Source organism: Arvicanthis niloticus, chromosome 5 (assembly GCF_011762505.2).
Source record: "Arvicanthis niloticus isolate mArvNil1 chromosome 5, mArvNil1.pat.X, whole genome shotgun sequence".
NCBI lineage: Eukaryota > Metazoa > Chordata > Mammalia > Rodentia > Muridae > Arvicanthis > Arvicanthis niloticus.
This window is the reverse complement of record NC_047662.1, coordinates 50298149-50316221: the sequence shown is the minus strand read 5'-3', so window position 1 is coordinate 50316221 and position 18073 is coordinate 50298149. Positions and strand designations below refer to the sequence as shown.

The window sequence follows — 18073 nt, the reverse complement described above, 5'->3', positions numbered from 1 at the left end:
CATTCTCTGCTGAAAACTGAGTATGTTACCGTGAGTTTAAAAAATAAGAGACATTCCTTTGCACTATTAATATTTATGTGGTCCTTGAGCCTAGCCCTCTGCTAAGTATATTAGTGCAGATTCCCATAGCAAATCTTCCCAGTGACCTTCAGTAACAGACTTCTGTGTGTATAGAGACAAAGTGGCTGAGATTTAGCGCATTTAAATACCCTCTCACTTTCCGTGACTGTGCAGCAGGTAAAGGCGCTTGGTGCCAAGCTTGGCCACCTGAGTTCAGTTCCTGAGTCCTACATGGTAGAAGGAGAGAATTGGCTTCCACAAGTTGTTCTCTGACTTCCACATGTATTCTGTGGCATCCAAACAAACACACACACAATGAAATAAATAAATTTACGTTTTTTTTTTTTTTTTTTTTTTTTTTTTACAACTCTTAGCAGCGCAAATGCTGGGATGACAGATGTACTACCACATCTGGCTTTTCTCTCATGCTTTAAGTAGCTCTTCCAGTTACACAAAATTGCACTGAGGTCACTGGACTTGGATCCTGCCTTTCTTGTCTCTATGGGATTTAACTCTGTTGTGCCCATCGCAGGAAACTCAAGCATATCCAATCCTTTCTGTGGCTACAGCTTCACACTATTATATACCTGACTCCTAAAAGTAGATGATTTTCACACTGGAGCCTGGTGGCCCACCCACTGTGTCCTTGAAAATGTATCTGGCCTTCCCTGTCTGGCATTCCTTGTTGGCAAAAAGATACATAACAGGTCAGTTATAGGGTTCAAACACTATAACATTAAAAAGAGAGAATAAAGGCTCGGTAACCTACATAAAGTGTCTGGATCCATGGCTCTCTGTCATTATTCTTCCCAGTAGGAACTTCCAGTGAATCTTTTCACTCTTTCACAAGATTCCTAGCCCACAATGCGCTAATTTCCTCCATTGCTTTCAGAGTTATTTTTCAATGAGCTAAACTTCTTGGGCCATTTCTCTGCCAGAAAGTCACCATATCCCGTTCCTTCTGGACTCGCTGAGCTGTTCCCTTAAAACAGAATTAATCCCTTACAGCTGGAACCTTAAATGACACACCTTGGTGCTTCTGATATTTTTAGTGCTCTGTATGTCCTGTCCCGGACCTGACCTCAATCACACACAGAGCCTCTCATGTGAGAAGCGCTGACTTCTCTGGATGATCTCCCCAAGTCAAAATCAAGCCATAGTGGGAACCACTGATCACTTTATTAAGAGCATTAACCACACAAAGCTGGAATTTCCTGAGATGTAATTACTTACTCTAGGGAGAAATCTGCTTTTGAATAAAAATCAAATCCAGTGCCCTGTCCATTGCTATGTCTGGTACATTGTAGACAGCCGTTACGTAGTGAGGGATAGTAGATGTAATTCTCTTATAATTAACACACTTAACTTTCCCTCTTGTTTTTTTTCCCTCTCTCTCTTTTTGTCTTTCCTACCATCCCCCAGCAGTAGATGTATTCCCACAAAGGCCTCAAACTCACAGTGCAGATGAGACGAGCCTTCAGCTTTTATTCTCCTCCTGAGTGATGTCATTGTAACTGCATCTCCACACCTGAGTTACACAGTACTGGTGACTGCCCAGGGCTTCTGCATGCTAAATAAGCCCTCTACCAACTGAGCTACTTCTCCAGCCCTACTTATTTTAATCTATAGTATCATGATATATAATTATAATGTTTGGATACAAGAGGTTGTTTTTATTAGAAGTAGTAAGGTTTACTACACCTCTTTCAGAATTTCCCCAATTGCAAAGCTTTAAAAACAAGCAACTCAACTACCCATTAAAAAAAAAAAAAAATGCTGAAGTGAACACATAGCTCCTATTTTAAGCCCAAGGTAATTATGTAGATTGTGATAATGACCCATGGACACTGGTAATCCGATGCAGCTTGATAATTACACTCCATGAGAAGTTCAGATTAGCGTGCTCCTTATTTTTCTGTAGAAGCTACAATTTAGAGTCAGCTTTAAACCCTGTGGTGAAAGGACCTCTTTGGAATCATAAAGACTGGAATTCCCAAGTCTCTGTAGTTTCCGTCCCTATGTTCCTGTTCTCTCTCTCTCAGTCTCTCTCTCTCTCTCTCTCTCTCTCTCTCTCTCTCTCTCTCTCTCTCTCTCATGTGGCAAGAACAATTCTGTTTTAAAATGTATCATCAGCGGACAGTTACTTTTTCCAATTTCTCTGAAAACAGTTGAACAAAAGTAACAAGAAAGGATTGTTTATCTGAAACCTGAATAACTATAGTCACAGCAGGGAGGGAGGAAGGGAGGGAGGGAGAGAGAGACAGAAACAGAGACAGAGAGACAGAGACAGCTGATTTATTCACCAGACTTGACTTCAAACAACAGTTCATTTAGAATAATTCGCTGTAGATTTTGAAGTCAATAGTGAACCGCCTCTGGGAAAAGACTCCAAGCAAATGCAGCATCATTTATATCGCCCAGATCACTGCTTCCCAGGGCTGCTCTGGAGTCCTGCTTGCAAACTCATTAATGGCACTTAATTATAATCATTATATGATTCTCTCCCAGTGACGCCTGGCCCTTATCAACCAGGACACTTATTGTATTATTTCTGTACTCTCAGTATCTTTATGTATCTATTGTTTAGAATTAGCAGACCTTTAATGGATGTTTGTCAAGGAGACAGTACTCATTTGGGTAAATATATGTTCTGAACCTTAATGAGTGAGTCTGGGTACAGCACTTGTTGAAGCTATTCTTGGTTCTTGCCCACTTTGAAGACAATCCCTTTCAAAGTCCTCAGCTCTTATAAAACCTGTATCACTTAGGTCTAAGGTGCATGAAATTGTAAATTCAAGAGAATAATGTTGAAAATAAAAATGAGATGGTTTTGACATCAGAACATTGTGGATGTGAGGTGAGAAAGAAGCACTTTCTCGCAGTACTCCTGATGGGAGAAACACAAGAAAACACTTCAGAGTTACATTTCCAAATCTTTAACATACGTTCACTCCTAGGACAGAAATCATCCCTTTCCTTTGTTCTCTGGAAAAGCAAAGGCCTCCAAATATAGTCACAAAGATGTTAAGCCCAGAGCAGATTACAGACAGCAGCTTAAAACGTCTACTATATCAAAATTAGTGAAGTACATAGAGTAGTTCTTAAACTACGATATACGGTCCTAAATGATAATTTTTAAATACTGGCAAAGAAAGGCTTTCTTATGATAGCCTGTGGTTGTGTTAACTGTTAGCCTGGCAGGATCTGGAATAAGCTAAAAGGCAAACCTCCAGGCATACCTGGGGTTAGGTCAGCCTATGGACGGACATATGTCTTAATGCTGTGAAGAGACACCATGGCCACAGCAACTCTTATATAAAAAAAAAAAAAAATTTAAGTGGGGCTGGCTTATAGTCCAGAGATTTAGTCCATTGTTGTCATGGCAGGAAGCATGATAGCATCCAGGCAGACATGGGTCTGTGTTGGGAGCCGACTTTTAGCAGAAAGTGGCTAGATTATCTTTGCAGCCATCTGGAACCATATACCCTGATAAGAGATTTGGTTTTCAATAGCCTACAACAGCTGAAGCACACTCCAATATCCCACATATTTTGTGTTGCTGTTTACTGGCCCCAGCTGCAAGGCGCACGTGGTAGTCACGCCTGCAAGACATGCAGTTCATGTGCTGTCCACGTGCTATCCAGGCCATATATGCCTGTAAGGCGCACGTGGTATCCACGCCTGCAAGGCGTACGGTGCTCGTGCTATCCACGCTATAGATGCCTGTAAGGCTTACGTCATATCAACACCTGCAAGGCACGTGGCAAAAGCGTATAAATACCTCAGAATTCCCTTCAATAAACGAGACTTGAGACTTGAGACTTGAGACTAGATACTTGAGACTTTATCAGAACCTCTGTCTTGTCTCCATTCTTTGTGTCTCTTCCCAAGAGCCCCACTCTCTCTCTTGACCAGAGCACTTAGCCCCAAAGCATTGAGGCAGAGTGCAGAGTCTCGCCAGGGCTGGAGTGGTAGCTGAGAGTTCTACATCACAATCAGCAGGCAGCAGGAAGAGTCACTAGGCCTGGCTTGAACATCTGATGCCTCAAAGCCTACCCGTAGTGACACGCTTTCTCTAACAAAGCCATGCCTCTTTTTTTTTTTTCTTAGATTTATTTATTTCATTTATATGAGTACACTGTAGCTGTCTTCAGACACATCAGAAGAGGGCACTGGATCCCATTACAGATGGGTTGCTGGGAATTGAACACAGGACGGCTTCAAGAGTAGTCAGCCATCTCTTTAGCCCATGGCCACACCTCTTAATAGTGCCACTCCCTGTGAGCCTATGGAGGCAATTTTCATTTAAAACACTGCAGCACACCTGTGGGGTTTATCCCGTGTAGGAGGAGCTAAGGTGGGAGGAGTAAGGAGAGGAAGAGGAAGGAATTAGAAAGGAGAGGGAGAGATGAGAGAGGGAAACATGGAAGTGGATGTGCGCGTGTCTCTAGCAGTCAAAGGTAGTTAGTTGGTATATCTAGGTTAGGTATTGGGTTACACCTCTGATTATGTGGGCATCTTGTTATTGAGCATTACCAAACTTATAAAGCCTTTGGATAATCTAAGCATTAGAATCTCATTTGTACCCAGCCCGAGTGGATACGGGATGGTCTGGGCTAAGCCCAGCTTTGTGGAGACAGTGTGGAGGATTGGCAGAGCCATCTCCCATGCTGGCATCTCATGGGTGGCAGGACCAGTGTCTCTTGTAGTGAGCTGCTGTTTCAGTGGCTGCACACGTGCGTTTTCCAACATGGCGCTGGTCTCATGTTTCCCCAGCAGTAAACAATCATTCTGCGCAGCTGCTAGGCAGAAAGAGCGCCAAGCCACTGGCCTATCCCGAGGCGTAATATTGGGTAGTGAGCGAACAGCCATTCAGAAGTGAATACGTCACTCTAGGGTGTATTTAAGGGACCCTCTTCCGGTTTCTTGGGTCTTTCCGCTTTATCGTATGGAGCAGTAAAAAAGTTCCTCGTGGCAGTAAACCCGACTATCGCCTCCTGTCCTTATTCGCGGGCGAAAAGGGATTTTGGGGGCGCGCGTTACAATCTCTGACTGCCTGAGTAGACTACCGGAGCTGAGCAGTGGCTGTACGCCGACTCTACTCCTGGCCACAGGCCTAAGCTAGTCAGGAACATGGCAGCTGATGAAGAAAAGCCAGATTAATGCCAATGATTTAAATATCTCCTGTAACAATCCTGATTCTATTAATGAAGGTGGGAAGACCCATGTGTTAGTTTGCTTTCCATTGCTGTGATAAATATCTTGACTAGAGCACTACAGAGAGAAAAGAGCTTATTTCATCTTATTGTTTACAGTCTACGGTTGTGGTGGCATGTATATGCTTGGTCCAGGAAGTGGCATTATTAGGAGATGTGGCCTTGTTGGAGTAGGTGTGGCCTTCTGAGAAGAAGTGTGTCATTGTAGGTATGGGCTTTGAGACCCTCCTGCTACCCATGTGAGAGCCAGTCTTCTAGTGGCCTTCAGATAAAGATGTAGAACTCTCAGTTCCACCTGCACCATGCCTGCCTGGATGCTACCATGTTCCCACATTGATGATAATGGACTGAACCTCTGAACCTGTAAGCCAGCCTCAATTAAATGTTGTCCTTGTAAGAGTTGCCTTGGTCATGGTGTCTCTTCACAGCAATAAAACCCTAACTAAGACAATGGTGATAAGAAATCAGGGCAGGAACCCGGAGACAGGAACTAAAGCAGAACCTGGAGACAGGAACTGAAGCAGAACCTGGAGACAGGAATTGAAGCAGAACCTGGAGACAGGAACTGAAGCAGAACCACAAAGACATACTACTTATTTGCTCACTGCCCACGGCTTGCTCAGGCCACTTGCCCAGGGGTGGCACTGCCAACAGAATGCTGGGCCTTCTCACATCAATCATTCATCTAAAAAAAAAAAAATGCCCCACAGACTTGCTTATGGGTCAACCTGATGGAGGCAATTCCTCAATCAAGGTTCTCTCTTTCCAGATGACTGTAACTTGTGTCAAGTGAACAGAAATACTAACCAGGCACCCTGCTCCTGTGGTGTTCCCACTCCCTGGCTGGGATCCTGAAGTGGAAAGAGAGAGCTAAGAGCATGCACTCACTGCTCTCTGATCCTGCGAATGGGTGTCTTGTGAGCAGCTGCTTCACGCTTCTGTCACATTGACCTCTCTGCTAAGATGACCCTGTCCTTGAACGGTGGACTGAAATAAGCCTCTTCTCCCTTAACTTGCTTTGGTTGGAGGTTTGTTTGTTTGTTTGTTTGTTTTATCACAGCAACAGGAAAAGAAATAAGCCAATACGTTTATAAGGTGAACTTCACTTATTAACCAGTTAAAAAAGGAGCTGAGGCAATACTGGGTGCATTTACAGCATTTGCCAACTGTGCCTCTCTCTATAGTCCCAGAACATCTCTATTGCTTCACAGGGATATGTGAGCCAGTGAGGCCGTTGTGCTCCATGACCTGCTCTTCTCAGCCCCTGCCTAGCTCTTGGTTCTTTGAACCTGATAAGAAGAATCATACAGTGTGTGGCCATTGTCTTTATTTTCTTTCACCTAATGATCTGGAGGTTTACGTACCTTTTGGCAGCCGTTGCCTTCCTTTATAGCTGATCAATATTCTACGGTGTACTGTAATGGGCCTATTGGATTTTCACTCTGTGTCTATAAGAATAGGGCTATAAATACTGGGGTCCTGCCCTGACTTATTTTAGTGATATAAGTATTCTAGAACAGCTTGAGGACTATTAGCCATAATTTTGGGACAGAGTGATTACAGATGACTTATTTCATATTTAGAACATTGGGCTTAATCAGGCCAGATTCCTTTTCTTTGTCTGTAATGTGAAAAAAATAAGCTTTGCCTAATTGGATTCTTAAGGGAAACACTGTAACATACTTAGAAATGTGTGGGTGGCACCTGCTCAGTACTGAATTCATGATTTTATTTGTTTATTTAATGTGTGTGTGTGTGTGTGTGTGTGTGTTTCCTTGGAAGCCAGAAAAGTGCACTGGATTTCCTGGAGGTGGAGTTACAGGTGGTTGTGAGTCATGTGACTTGGGTACTGGGAGTAGTACTGTGGTCCTCTGCAAGAGCAACAAGTGCCCTAAAGGGATACTCTTTCTCTCCAGCCCTTTCATGGTATTTAAAGCACTTTTCTTTTAACTGATCACTTGCTGGTGTTCCCCCGCCCCCCCCCCCCCAGTGCATTTTCATGGGGCAAACTTAAGTAAGGTGCATATTTTTAGTTGCTAATGGGCATTACAGCTGGTGCTAGTCAAAGGATATTATATTTTGTAGATCTCACTTTAACTAGGTATATCTTTACACAGTACGTCTCCTTCCAAGTTTCAATCCCAACATCAAGGAACTTATTCTCCTACCTTCTGCCAAAGCTGTTTTAGTCTTTGTTTCAGCTTCGATTTGTGTTGCAAATACAACTAGCTAGGTTGTCCATCTTAGGCGGCATAGGGACCGATGAAAGACACTGATATCTTATACACAGCCAGGAAAATCTGTTATGCTCAGGTCTTACTAAATATACCAAACCTTCCCCCAGAATCTTTTCTTTTTAGATAAACCTCATGTGTTATTTTTTTCATTGAAAACTTAAACTTTGCCAAATGCCCACTTCTTGATTTGAATTGAGGCCAGGAGTTCTCTGGGCTGCGCAGTGGCGCCTGGGGCCCTCGGGTTTGAGAGGAGAGGCCAAGAGCATCGAGCTGGGGGCAGTGTTGTTAGGGGTTCGAGTCCCACCACCCCACTGCGCCCTAGATTCCGCAGGTGTCCCGCGGGGAGGGGGCGGAGCATCAGGGGCCTGGCTGTGCAGGGCGTGTCTCCGGGCTCCGCCCCTCCCGCGTCGGCGGCTGCGGCGCCTCCCCCGCCCGCGCGCCCTTGCTCCGCGTCCGGCCCGCCTCGCCCCCGCGCGGCCTCTCCGCTTTCTCTCCCGCTTCTCCGGCCTCTCCGAGTCTGCAGCGGGGCGCCGGGAAGATGGCGGCGCGGGGAGGCGGCGCGGGGGGCGCGGGCTCGGGATCCGGACCCTCTGCTGGGACGGCGGGGGAGGCCGCGGAACCCACGCTGCGGCCAGGGGAGGTGGCTGCGCTGCACCCTCAGGAGGTGGCTGCACGGCTGCAGCGGATGCGACGGGAGCTGAGCAACCGGCGGAAAATCCTGGTGAAAAACCTGCCCCAGGACAGCAGCTCCCAGGTATGGGCACTGGGCCGGGGTGACCGGGCCGGACCTGGGGACACCCGCAAGCCGGTGGAGTCCGTGCTAGTCCCGGCGCCTAGAAGAGGAGGAGGGTATGCGCGCCGAGCCCAGATCCCTTTGCCTCGACGAAGCCCTTCTGCGGCCAGTGAGAGCAGCGTGTTGGGAAACTGAGGCTGGGCAAGGCAGAGCGGCTCGAGCAAGGTCAGGGGGTTCTGGGGCTGCTGCCACTTCTGGTCTGTACTTTGTGTTCCCTCCAGCCCAAGGTGGTGTTGTAGGTGAAGGCGCGTGGTGGGGAGCTGAGGAGCTCAGATTTAGGGGACTGGCTTCCCAAGCCCCTCGAGAAGGGAAGGGGTCCCGCGTAGGGTGTTGGGGGCTTGGATTGCCACGGAGGCGGGGTCACGGGAAAGCTGGGAGAGTTCTTCTGCCGAAGCACTTGTCCAAGTTTGTATGTAACAACTTTGCTCCTCTTGCTAAGGCCGCAGAGAGCAGAGGCTGATACTGTGCCCAGCAGAGTCTTGCAGCCTTCTGCCAAACCAAGTATGGCAGGATTTGTTTCTCATTGCTTGCGCGGAGTTTAAAGTTAAGCAGCTCGCTGTCTTTAATCCAGATTAACTGTTGCTCTTGGATTAGAAAGCCTGAGTTGGTTTAACTTTTTTTTTCCTGATTGCGAGAAAGTTAAAATCTTATTGTAGGAGCGCTAGAGAATTTTCCTGGGGTTCATATTCATTCATTCTCATTCATAGTCCTCTTTCCCATTTTTCTGTCACTGTCTTTCCGTCATTTCCTCTCCTTTCTTTCTTTGAGATAGCATGTCAAGCATTCCCAGGTAGGCCTTCAATTCCTGATCCTCCTTTCTCCACCTACCGTATGTTGGGATTTCAGGTGTGTACCACAGTCTCGGCAAAACAGCTCTCTCTCTCTCGCTCTCTCTCTGTCTCTCTCGCTCTGTGTGTCGCTGTCTCTCTGTCTCTCTCTCTCTGTATAGGTATTACCCAAGACTTCATGAATGCATGTAACATTCTACCAGCTAAACTATAGCCCCCCCCCCCCCCATATTGTCTTTTTCCCTTTTCTTGAGCACTGGATACACATGCAATTGTTTTTGTTTTTTATCAAAAACATGAAACAATGTAGCATTCTTTAGGTTTCCTACATATGCAGATGCTTGTACATTTCACATGTAGATATTTGAATATGTAAACTAAGTACGATGATCTGCCCTGATAGGTAGGACCACAAAAGGAACTTCATGAACCCACCCTCTTCGGCAGATTTATAAAATTCCTTTTGTGAGTTATACAGAGCTGCAAGAGGACTGGCTAGTGACGGTTGCATGTTCTCTGTGACTTACAGAATATGACAATGCCTACCTCATTACCATTGGTAGACTTTATGTAGAGACCATAAACATGAGGCTACTGCCTCATATTTAGGTGGTGACATCTCATCATTCAACTTAAGATGTGCCACAGTGCCTCTGTCAGGTGGTGGTTTTGTGTTGCCACCTGAAGGGTCCTCTACGTTGGAAAAACAGCCTCCCAGCTCAAAGAATGGTGAAGGTCTCCATGGAGCTCAGGGAGAGGGGGCTTGGAAGAAGCAGATGGCATTGCTACAAAACAAATTAAAGAAGTATCGACTCTATGATAGACAATCTAGGAGAAGATGGAGAAGTGTCTGGATTTCCTCTGCAGAATGTCAGCTATTTCTGTTGCAACATTTCCCTGCATGAAGTCTAAAAACACTTAATGCAAATTCAAGGCAGTTCTGTATGTTCTTGCTTTGCTGTTATCTTTCGCATTTCTTTTCCCAAAAGAGGAGGAAAAGAAACCCAAGGGTCTTAGAAACTATTTCAATCCTACCTCATCTATATGCTGGCAGAAGGCTTTCAGAGACTTAAATCTGTGATTGTTTGGGGGTAGGGACATATTTTTTTTTTCTCTGTTTTAAACTTACAATTACTCTAAGTCTCAGGATTTTTCTGTAAAAGTAGCTACTTTATTTGCATAAACTAGCAAATAAAATTGGTTTAAGCTAAGATGTCTCAGTGAAGTCATTTAAATTTTGCACCAAGCTCAATTCTTATCCCTCCTCCCCCTTTTAAAAAGAACTAGAGAGATTCACACAAAAGTTAGAATTGAGCTGCCAGTCAGTGGTTAAGCAAAGGTCTCCTGGCTGATTCTGCCATTGATCATTTTTTCTAGTAATGGGTGGAATAAAATATTTTGATAGTTCTGATACACAGTTTTGAAATCTAAATAGATCAGTCTTAGATTCCACTTGAATTAAGTTGGAACATGTCCTTTGTCCCTCCCGCAAGCCCCCTTGCCCTCAGTACTTGTATTAGTTTTGCCAGTTTTCTGTTCACGTTCATAAGTAAAAAAAAAAAGGCAGTGTTACATAAGTAAGTAAATTAGGTGTAAGTATGTTAACTTCCAAAAGATGACAAAAAGGAAGTCCAATAGATTATTTTTGTGTAATAATGGAGGTTTTTACTTGTCTAGTAAAATTCATTTTCTATGTTGTATTTTTATGATCATATTCAGTTATGACTTTTTTTTTCTTTTGGGTTGTGTCTTTAACTTCCCTTCACAATGTCTGATTTTTCCTTAGCGACTATATTTTGTTTTCAACTTAGTAATCAAAGTTTAACTTTATTTTATATCTTTTCATCAGGAAGGATTATATTATATTGCCTGAACTGAAACTGCATACTTAACTGTTATAAAAAAATATTGTGTTTAATTACTAATCAGATATTTGAGATACTCTGTTTCTAGATGAGTTTGTGTATTCACTCATTTATTTTAAAAGATCACATTAAGGGCTGTCCTAGTTGACGTTCTGTTACTGTGATAAAAACCACAACCAAAAGAAAACAAACAAACAAACAAGCAAACCAGGGTTTGTTTCAGTTTATATTTATTGTCCATCATCAGAGGAAGCCAGGGCAGGAACGTAAGGCAGGAACCTGGAGGCAGGAACTGGAGCAGAGGCCACAGGAACACTGCTTCTTGGCTTGCTCCCTATGGCTTGCTCATCCTTCTATAGCTTTCTTCTATAACTCAGGACCACCTGTGCAGGAGTGGCACCACCCACAATGATCTGGGCTTTCCCATATCAATCATTAATCAAGACTTGCCCACAGGCCAACGGAAGCAGTTCCTCAGTTGATGTTCCTTCCTCCTAGATGAACCTAGCTTGTGTCAAGTTGACAAAAAACTAATCAGCTTAAGGACTAGTTCTCAAATTGTCAAGTGCAGAGAAGCCACTGTTTGGTACTTGGTTAATAGTAACCTGATAATTTGTTCTTAACATTTCAGAAACATGGATATTTTATTTTTAAAAAGTGTATGTGCATATGTATGCATGTTGAGGTATGTGTGTGTATGTGTGTGTGTATACTCACAGGTGAATGCAAACATGTTTACATAAGTATGTGGAGGTCAGAGGCTAGTTTCAGATATCTTCAGGAGTGCATGTACAGGCATGCTCTCTCTCTCTGACATACTGTTTTTTTGTTTTTTTCTTTTGTTATTGTTAGTTTTTTTGTTTTTGTTTTTGAGACAGGTTCTCTATGTAGCCTGGCTGTCCTGGAACTGGCTATGAACAAACAAACCAGAGGTCTGCCTGCCTCTGCCTCCTGAGTACTGGGATTAAAAGCTTGCACCAACACATTCAACTTTAATTTTCAACTTTGTATTTTTTTTTTTTTAGATTTAATTATTTTGTATTTTATGTGTATGTGAATTTCGCCTACATTTTTGTATGCGTGTCATGTGTATGCCTGATGCCCACAGAGATCTGAGGAGGGCATCAGGTTCACCGGGAACTGAAATTAGTTATGAATGACTATTAGCTTCTGGTGGGTGCTGAAAACTGAACCTCATTCCTCTACAGGAGCAACAAGTGCTCCTCCTCACTTAGCTATCTTTCTAGCCCCTCTTCCACATCCGTCTCTTCTGAGGCAGAGTCTCTCATTGGTTGGGAGCTCACCCATTAGTTTGGGCTGCCTGGTCAGCAGACCTCAGTGTTCTCCTGTCTCCGCCTCTCCAACACTGGGAATCGAAAGAATCTGTCTTAACATTTTAGGACTGATAAAGCAAGCACCTTTCCGACTGAGCTAGTTCCCCAGCCTCTGGGAATTATTATTATTATTTCTTCTTCTTCTTCTTCTTCTTCTTCTTCTTCTTCTTCTTCTTCTTCTTCTTCTTCTTCTTCTTCTTCTTCTTCTTCTTCTTCTTTTTTCTAAGAATTATTTATTTTATGTATATGAGTACACTGTAACTGTCTTCAGACACACCAGAAGAGGGCATCAGATCCCATTACAGATGGTTGTGAGCTACCATGTGGTTGCTGGGAATTGAACTCAGGACCTCTGAAAGAGCAGTCAGTGCTCTTAACCACTGAGCCATTTCTCCAACCCCAGGAATTTCTTCTTAAACATAGCTCTTTAAAATAAAATTTTAATTTCTTCCACATATTTGTGTAATATTTACAATGACAGCCTATAGCTTCACAGTTTCTGCGAGTTAAATATTTATAGAAAGTATTTTTTAAAGTGAAACCTTTAGAAGTATATGCATGAAATACTTTATAGGAATACAAACTATAAAAATCTTGCTGGGCCTCATGGCACAGGCCTATGATATGAGCTCCTTGGGAGGCTGAGGCAGGGGTACTGTAAGTGTAAGACCTTCCTGTGCTACAGAACAAGTTTCAGGTCCAGCCTGGGCAGCTTAGTTAGATTCAGTCTCACAATTAAAAGGTAAACACAGATAGAGCTGGGGTTATACCTCAGTGGGAGTATGCTTGCCTAACAGATGTCTGGGTTTGATCCCCAGCACTGGGCAAAATAAAAAATAAACAGTATACATAAGCACTCACACATGCACGCATATTAAAGTCTCCATGTTAATACCACTGCACAGTTGGTCAGACCCTCTCTGTAACTTTCTGCCATCTTCTTGGCTCTTTTGTTTACCCAGCCCCAGCTTTGGATCAGGTCTCTTTACCTTTTGAAGAGATTGTTATAACTTTTCAGTTTGTCACTTCCCATCTCTTATGTCTTAGCCTGTCCTTTATATAGTATCACTGTGTCACTTGAGAGAAATCCCATCTCCCCTTCTTGTTTAAAAACATCAAAAGAACAAAATCCTGGGCTGGGGAGATGGTTTGTTGGATAATGCACCTGTTGTGCAGGTGGGAGGACTGCAGTTTTTACCCTTAGAACCCAAAGCCACTCAGCTTAGCACTCAGGAGACAGAAACACAGGGCCCCAAGGCAAGCTGGCTAACTAGATTGAGCTTTGGGTCCAGCCAAAGATCCTGCTTCAGTAAACAGAGTTGCGGACAATTATGGAAGACATTCAGTGTCATCTTCAAGCCTCCATAAGCATGCCTATACATTTCACATGCACCTGCACACACATATCCACACGAAAAAGAAATAAAAAATGATCCTACAGAAAACCATCGGCTTCATCTTCCCAGGACCAGTTCTTAAACTGTTCGTCATAGTAACAAACAGTGGCTCTCATTTAGACTGTTGTGAGAGGGAATCTGGGTAAAGTTTTGTTTGAAAATTTCCTATTTTATGTTATAGCAGGACTACTGAATTTAAAGGTGATTTAGAGTAACTTTGTCACAATATGTTCTTTTTTTCCCCCTGAGGTTTGACACTTATAGAAAGTATGCATTTTTTAACCCTATGGCTTTCCACAGTTTCTGTTCTTTTGTTGTTGTTGTTTTGTTTTATTATTTTTAGTTTAGTGTATAATTGCTTGTGTGTATCTATGTGCACTGTGTGTGTTTGCTCACATGTATATATGTGCATTCCTGGTGCCCAGGAGGCCAGAAAGAGGTGTCGGAATGCCTGGAACTGAAGTTACAGGCGGTTAGTTGTAAGCTTCCGTGAGGATGCCAAAAAGCAAACCCAAGTTCTCTGTGAGAGCCACAAGTGTTTTTAGCTGCTGAGCCATCCCTCCAGCCCTATAGGTATGACCTGAATAGTTTGACATGATAGGACGGAAATCTAAGATTTATGACCATCCCCCCACCCCATGACATTTGTAGGTCCATCCATTCCCATTAGTCTTGCTCTGGATTCTAGGCAACCATTCATAATTCCAACCCCTTATGCCCTCTTTTGGCCTTATCAGGCATGTACACACACACACACACACACACACAGACAGACACACACAGAGTAAAAAACTTAAGTATTTAAAAATATTGTATTTCTCTAAGTTACATATTTATTGTCTGTTATCTAACAATTCTGTTACATTTCCTTTTCTAACGTAGTTATGTAGCGTTAACTTGTCAGCTCTAGCCGCTTGGTGTTCATTACTCCATTCCCAGTGTATCAAGGCCACTGAAAACTGTTAAAGAGACATACTTCTGGGTTTCTGGGACACTACAGCCTCCTCAAGTTTTGAGTGTTGGCAGAAATTCTCGAAAAGTGTTTCAGAAATGCTATTCTGTGCTGTTGAAGCTAAATTCTAGAAGAATATTTTAGGGCCTATATCATATGCTGCTAAGAACATGTACCAAAAAGCCTCACATAATCGAGAGAGCATGCTCCAGGTGATCTGGTGAGCACACTCCAAGGGATCTGGTGAGCACGCTCCAGGTGATCTGGTGAGCACGCTCCAAGTGATCTTGTGAGCGTGCTCCAAGTGATCTGGTGAGCGTGCTCCAAGTGATCTAGTGAGCGTGCTCCAAGTGATCTGGTGAGCACGCTCCAAGTGATCTGGTGAGCATGTTCCTGTTACCGAATAGGTTAATTCTTATATGTGGCTCTTCACAGTGCATCCCATCTTTTCAGTAGAAGGAATATGTTGGGAGATGTTTAGTTTTGCAGGTCCGAGTTTTAACATCTGTTTAAATTTGCTTGCTCTCTGTGGGTAGGATTACACCAGTCACACAATACCATCTAAGCAGCTTTGTGCAGCAGCCGGCTTTCGGCCACCAATCACAGGTGCGCCTGTGTCTGAGGGCAGGCCTCCAGAAGGGTAATGAATTACAGGGAGTTGTCTCTAAAAAGAGACTTAGAAAATAGGGGAAGCTAAATAAAATCAACCCTGGTTGGGGTGGTGGTTTACAAAGGGGTTCCTGCTGCTAACCCACCAGGACCCCCTTCTTTTCTGTAGTTATGTTTAGCTCTCTTTAGCCTGGTGGAAAGAGGCAAGCCAAAGAGTGCTAAACTCTCAGAAAAAAACAAAGAAGGAAGGAAGAAAATACAATGGATACATTTGCTTGCTTTCATTGCCTGCACACAGTGGCCTTCCTTGGAAGGGATAGTGTGCACCAGGAGGGAGGTAGGAGGCAACTGGGGAGATCAGACTTTTAGAACAGTTGGTGCTCTCCTTTGGGTGCTGATTACCTGAAGGATTGCCCTGAAGGGCTGGGCACTTGTTCTTTAGATCTGCTCCCCACCTTTCTTACCACTCTCAGGGGCTAGCCTGTGCTCAGAACTGCTGATGGAACTTACAGGGTTCTCTGTCATCTGGCTGCCTCTCCTTGGAATCATCAGGAGATGCGCTCACCTGGCTGTTCAGAGGGCTGACTGTATTAGCTGTTTTCCTACACAGTGGTTCTCCAGTATACTAACATACCTGGGACATCAGACCATTCCCTCTGTCAGCTTAGGCTCAGGTGTAGGGAACCATAGCTAGCTATAGGATTTCTTTAATCCTTTGTAGGTTGACTCTTTAAAAAAATAATCTCTGCAGTTCTTTTCTTTTTCTTTTTATCAGACTATATTCACAGAACCAAATAATTGCCCATTATCCTTCCCGGCTTGTCCCTTCCACTGGCCCCTTCCTCTTCTCAATAGGCCCCAATATTCCACATCTTATATAGTCACTCTCTTTTCAGTGCACTGTTTAGTTTTTTGTTGAGAAGTGGATGCTACTGCCTATAAGATGAGACCCCTTTTTCTGGCTTTTCTAAGCAGCACACAGCTGTTCCTCTCACTATGGTGTGGATGGGCTTCTTCTCAGTTTGCCTTAGAGAAGTGGCAAAAGCCCAAGGACCTGCTCCTTCCCCTCGGCCTGAGGAACTGGACCTCAGTCCATCTCTGCCCCATCGTGCCCTCCCCAGAGTGATCGCTCAGCAGGGTATAATACAGAAGCCAGGAGGCTGAGGTGGCTCAGTGGGCCAGGCTGTTTGCTCCTAAACCTGACATCCACATGGTGGAAGGAAAGAACTGATTCCTCTAAGTTGTGCATGTGTGCACACCTGTGCATGAACACACACACACAGAGAGAGAGAGAGAGAGAGAGAGAGAGAGAGAGAGAGAGAGAGAGAGAGAGAGAGAGACCGAGAAAAAGAGACAGACTGAGAGAGAGAATAAATAAATGTAATAAAAATTTAAAAACTCAAGAAGCCATGGAAATTGTTTGTTAAGGAAAATAATCTTTTTTCTCCCCCTGGGCACAAGTTGCAGAAATGTCCTGTGGAGGACAGAGCAGATGTCAGGAAGACTGACAGGACACTGAGAAGCTAAGCTGGAGTCCTTTAAGGACCTTGCAGCTGACCTCCCTCCAAGGATATTATCAGAGTCTGGTTTTTACTGTTGTTTCACTCCTTGGTTCTTCTTTAAAAGGGGTGTGTGTGTGTGTGTGTGTGTGTGTGTGTGTCTGTGTGTCTGTGTGTCTGTGTGTCTGTGTGTGTGTGTCTGTGTACACAGACATAAATATGTGTTTGCGTGGGCATAGGAGGACAACTTCAAAAGTATACTACCTACCCTATCTGTCTCTTGAGACAGAGTTTTTCATTGGCTCATCAACTGGGCTAGGCTGGCCAGTGACCCTCAGGACCACGTGTGTCCACTTTCCTAGTGCTGAGGTTATAAACACATGCCACCACCCCTGGCTTCTTTATGTGCATTCTGAGATTTAGGACTTTGTGCTTGCAAGGCAAGTGCTTTATTGACTGAGCCCCTGCCCAGCACCTCCTCAGATTGGTTCTTGCTTCAAGTAGTAACCTAACAAAGAAGCTTAATAAAATATAGTCTCAGCATTTGCATCCTTTGGTGTTTTAGAAGACATCTCTCATTTATACAGGGGTTTCTAGCACTCTTTTAAAAAGTCTATTTTTCATTATATGTAGGGCTGTGTGTCTGCATGTACCTATGTGTATGTGACTGCAGGTGCTGGAGGCCAAAGGCATCAGCTCCCCTGGAGCTAGACTTACACATAGAACGTTGTAAGTTGCTTCATATGGGTCCTCGGAACTGAACTCTGGTCCTCTGGAAGAGCAGAAAGTGTTTTCATTGCTGCATCATCCCATTAGTGATAATAAAATAGACGAATTATTATTGTATACATGTGTGTGGAGGTCAGAGGATGGCTTTTGTGGAGTCAGCTCTCTCCTTCCATCTTTGCCAGCATTGGGCAGTTAAGTACCTTTCTCCACTGAGCCATCTTGTCCTGATTCTAGTACATTTTCAACACCTTTCATTTCACAGGAGCCACGATGAGGAGTCCTGCTCCACCCCAGACAGTTTCCTTTGTTATAAATGTCTTAGTTATGATAAAATATATAAAACTTGTTTCCATTGAATAGTGACCGTTGATCCCTTTTTGACTGATAACTTACCGTCCTTGCAGTCACTAGTCTTTAGGACATGATTCCCCATTTCCCAGTCCTCTTAGTTATTTTCTCTGAATGCACACCATCATCCCTTTGCCATGGTGTCTTCCAAAATATGGCTTCCCAGCCTGAGTCTAGTAGGATTGAGAAGTCCCTCAGAGATCTCTTTCCTCTGGGTATCTGTGATAATAACAGGTTAAAATAAAT

General features: G+C 43.9%; 1 protein-coding gene across 1 annotated transcript in view; it reads left to right on the top strand.

Moving 5' to 3' along the window:
- Window positions 1–7956: 7956 nt before the first annotated feature.
- Window positions 7957–18073, top strand: part of Raver2 (ribonucleoprotein, PTB binding 2) — an 81682-nt gene continuing 71565 nt past the window's right edge. Inside the window, exon 1 of the mRNA XM_034503256.2 lies at window positions 7957–8267. Coding sequence (XP_034359147.1) covers window positions 8052–8267 — 216 coding nt within the window. The 5' untranslated portion in view covers window positions 7957–8051. The remainder of the gene's footprint in view (window positions 8268–18073) is intronic.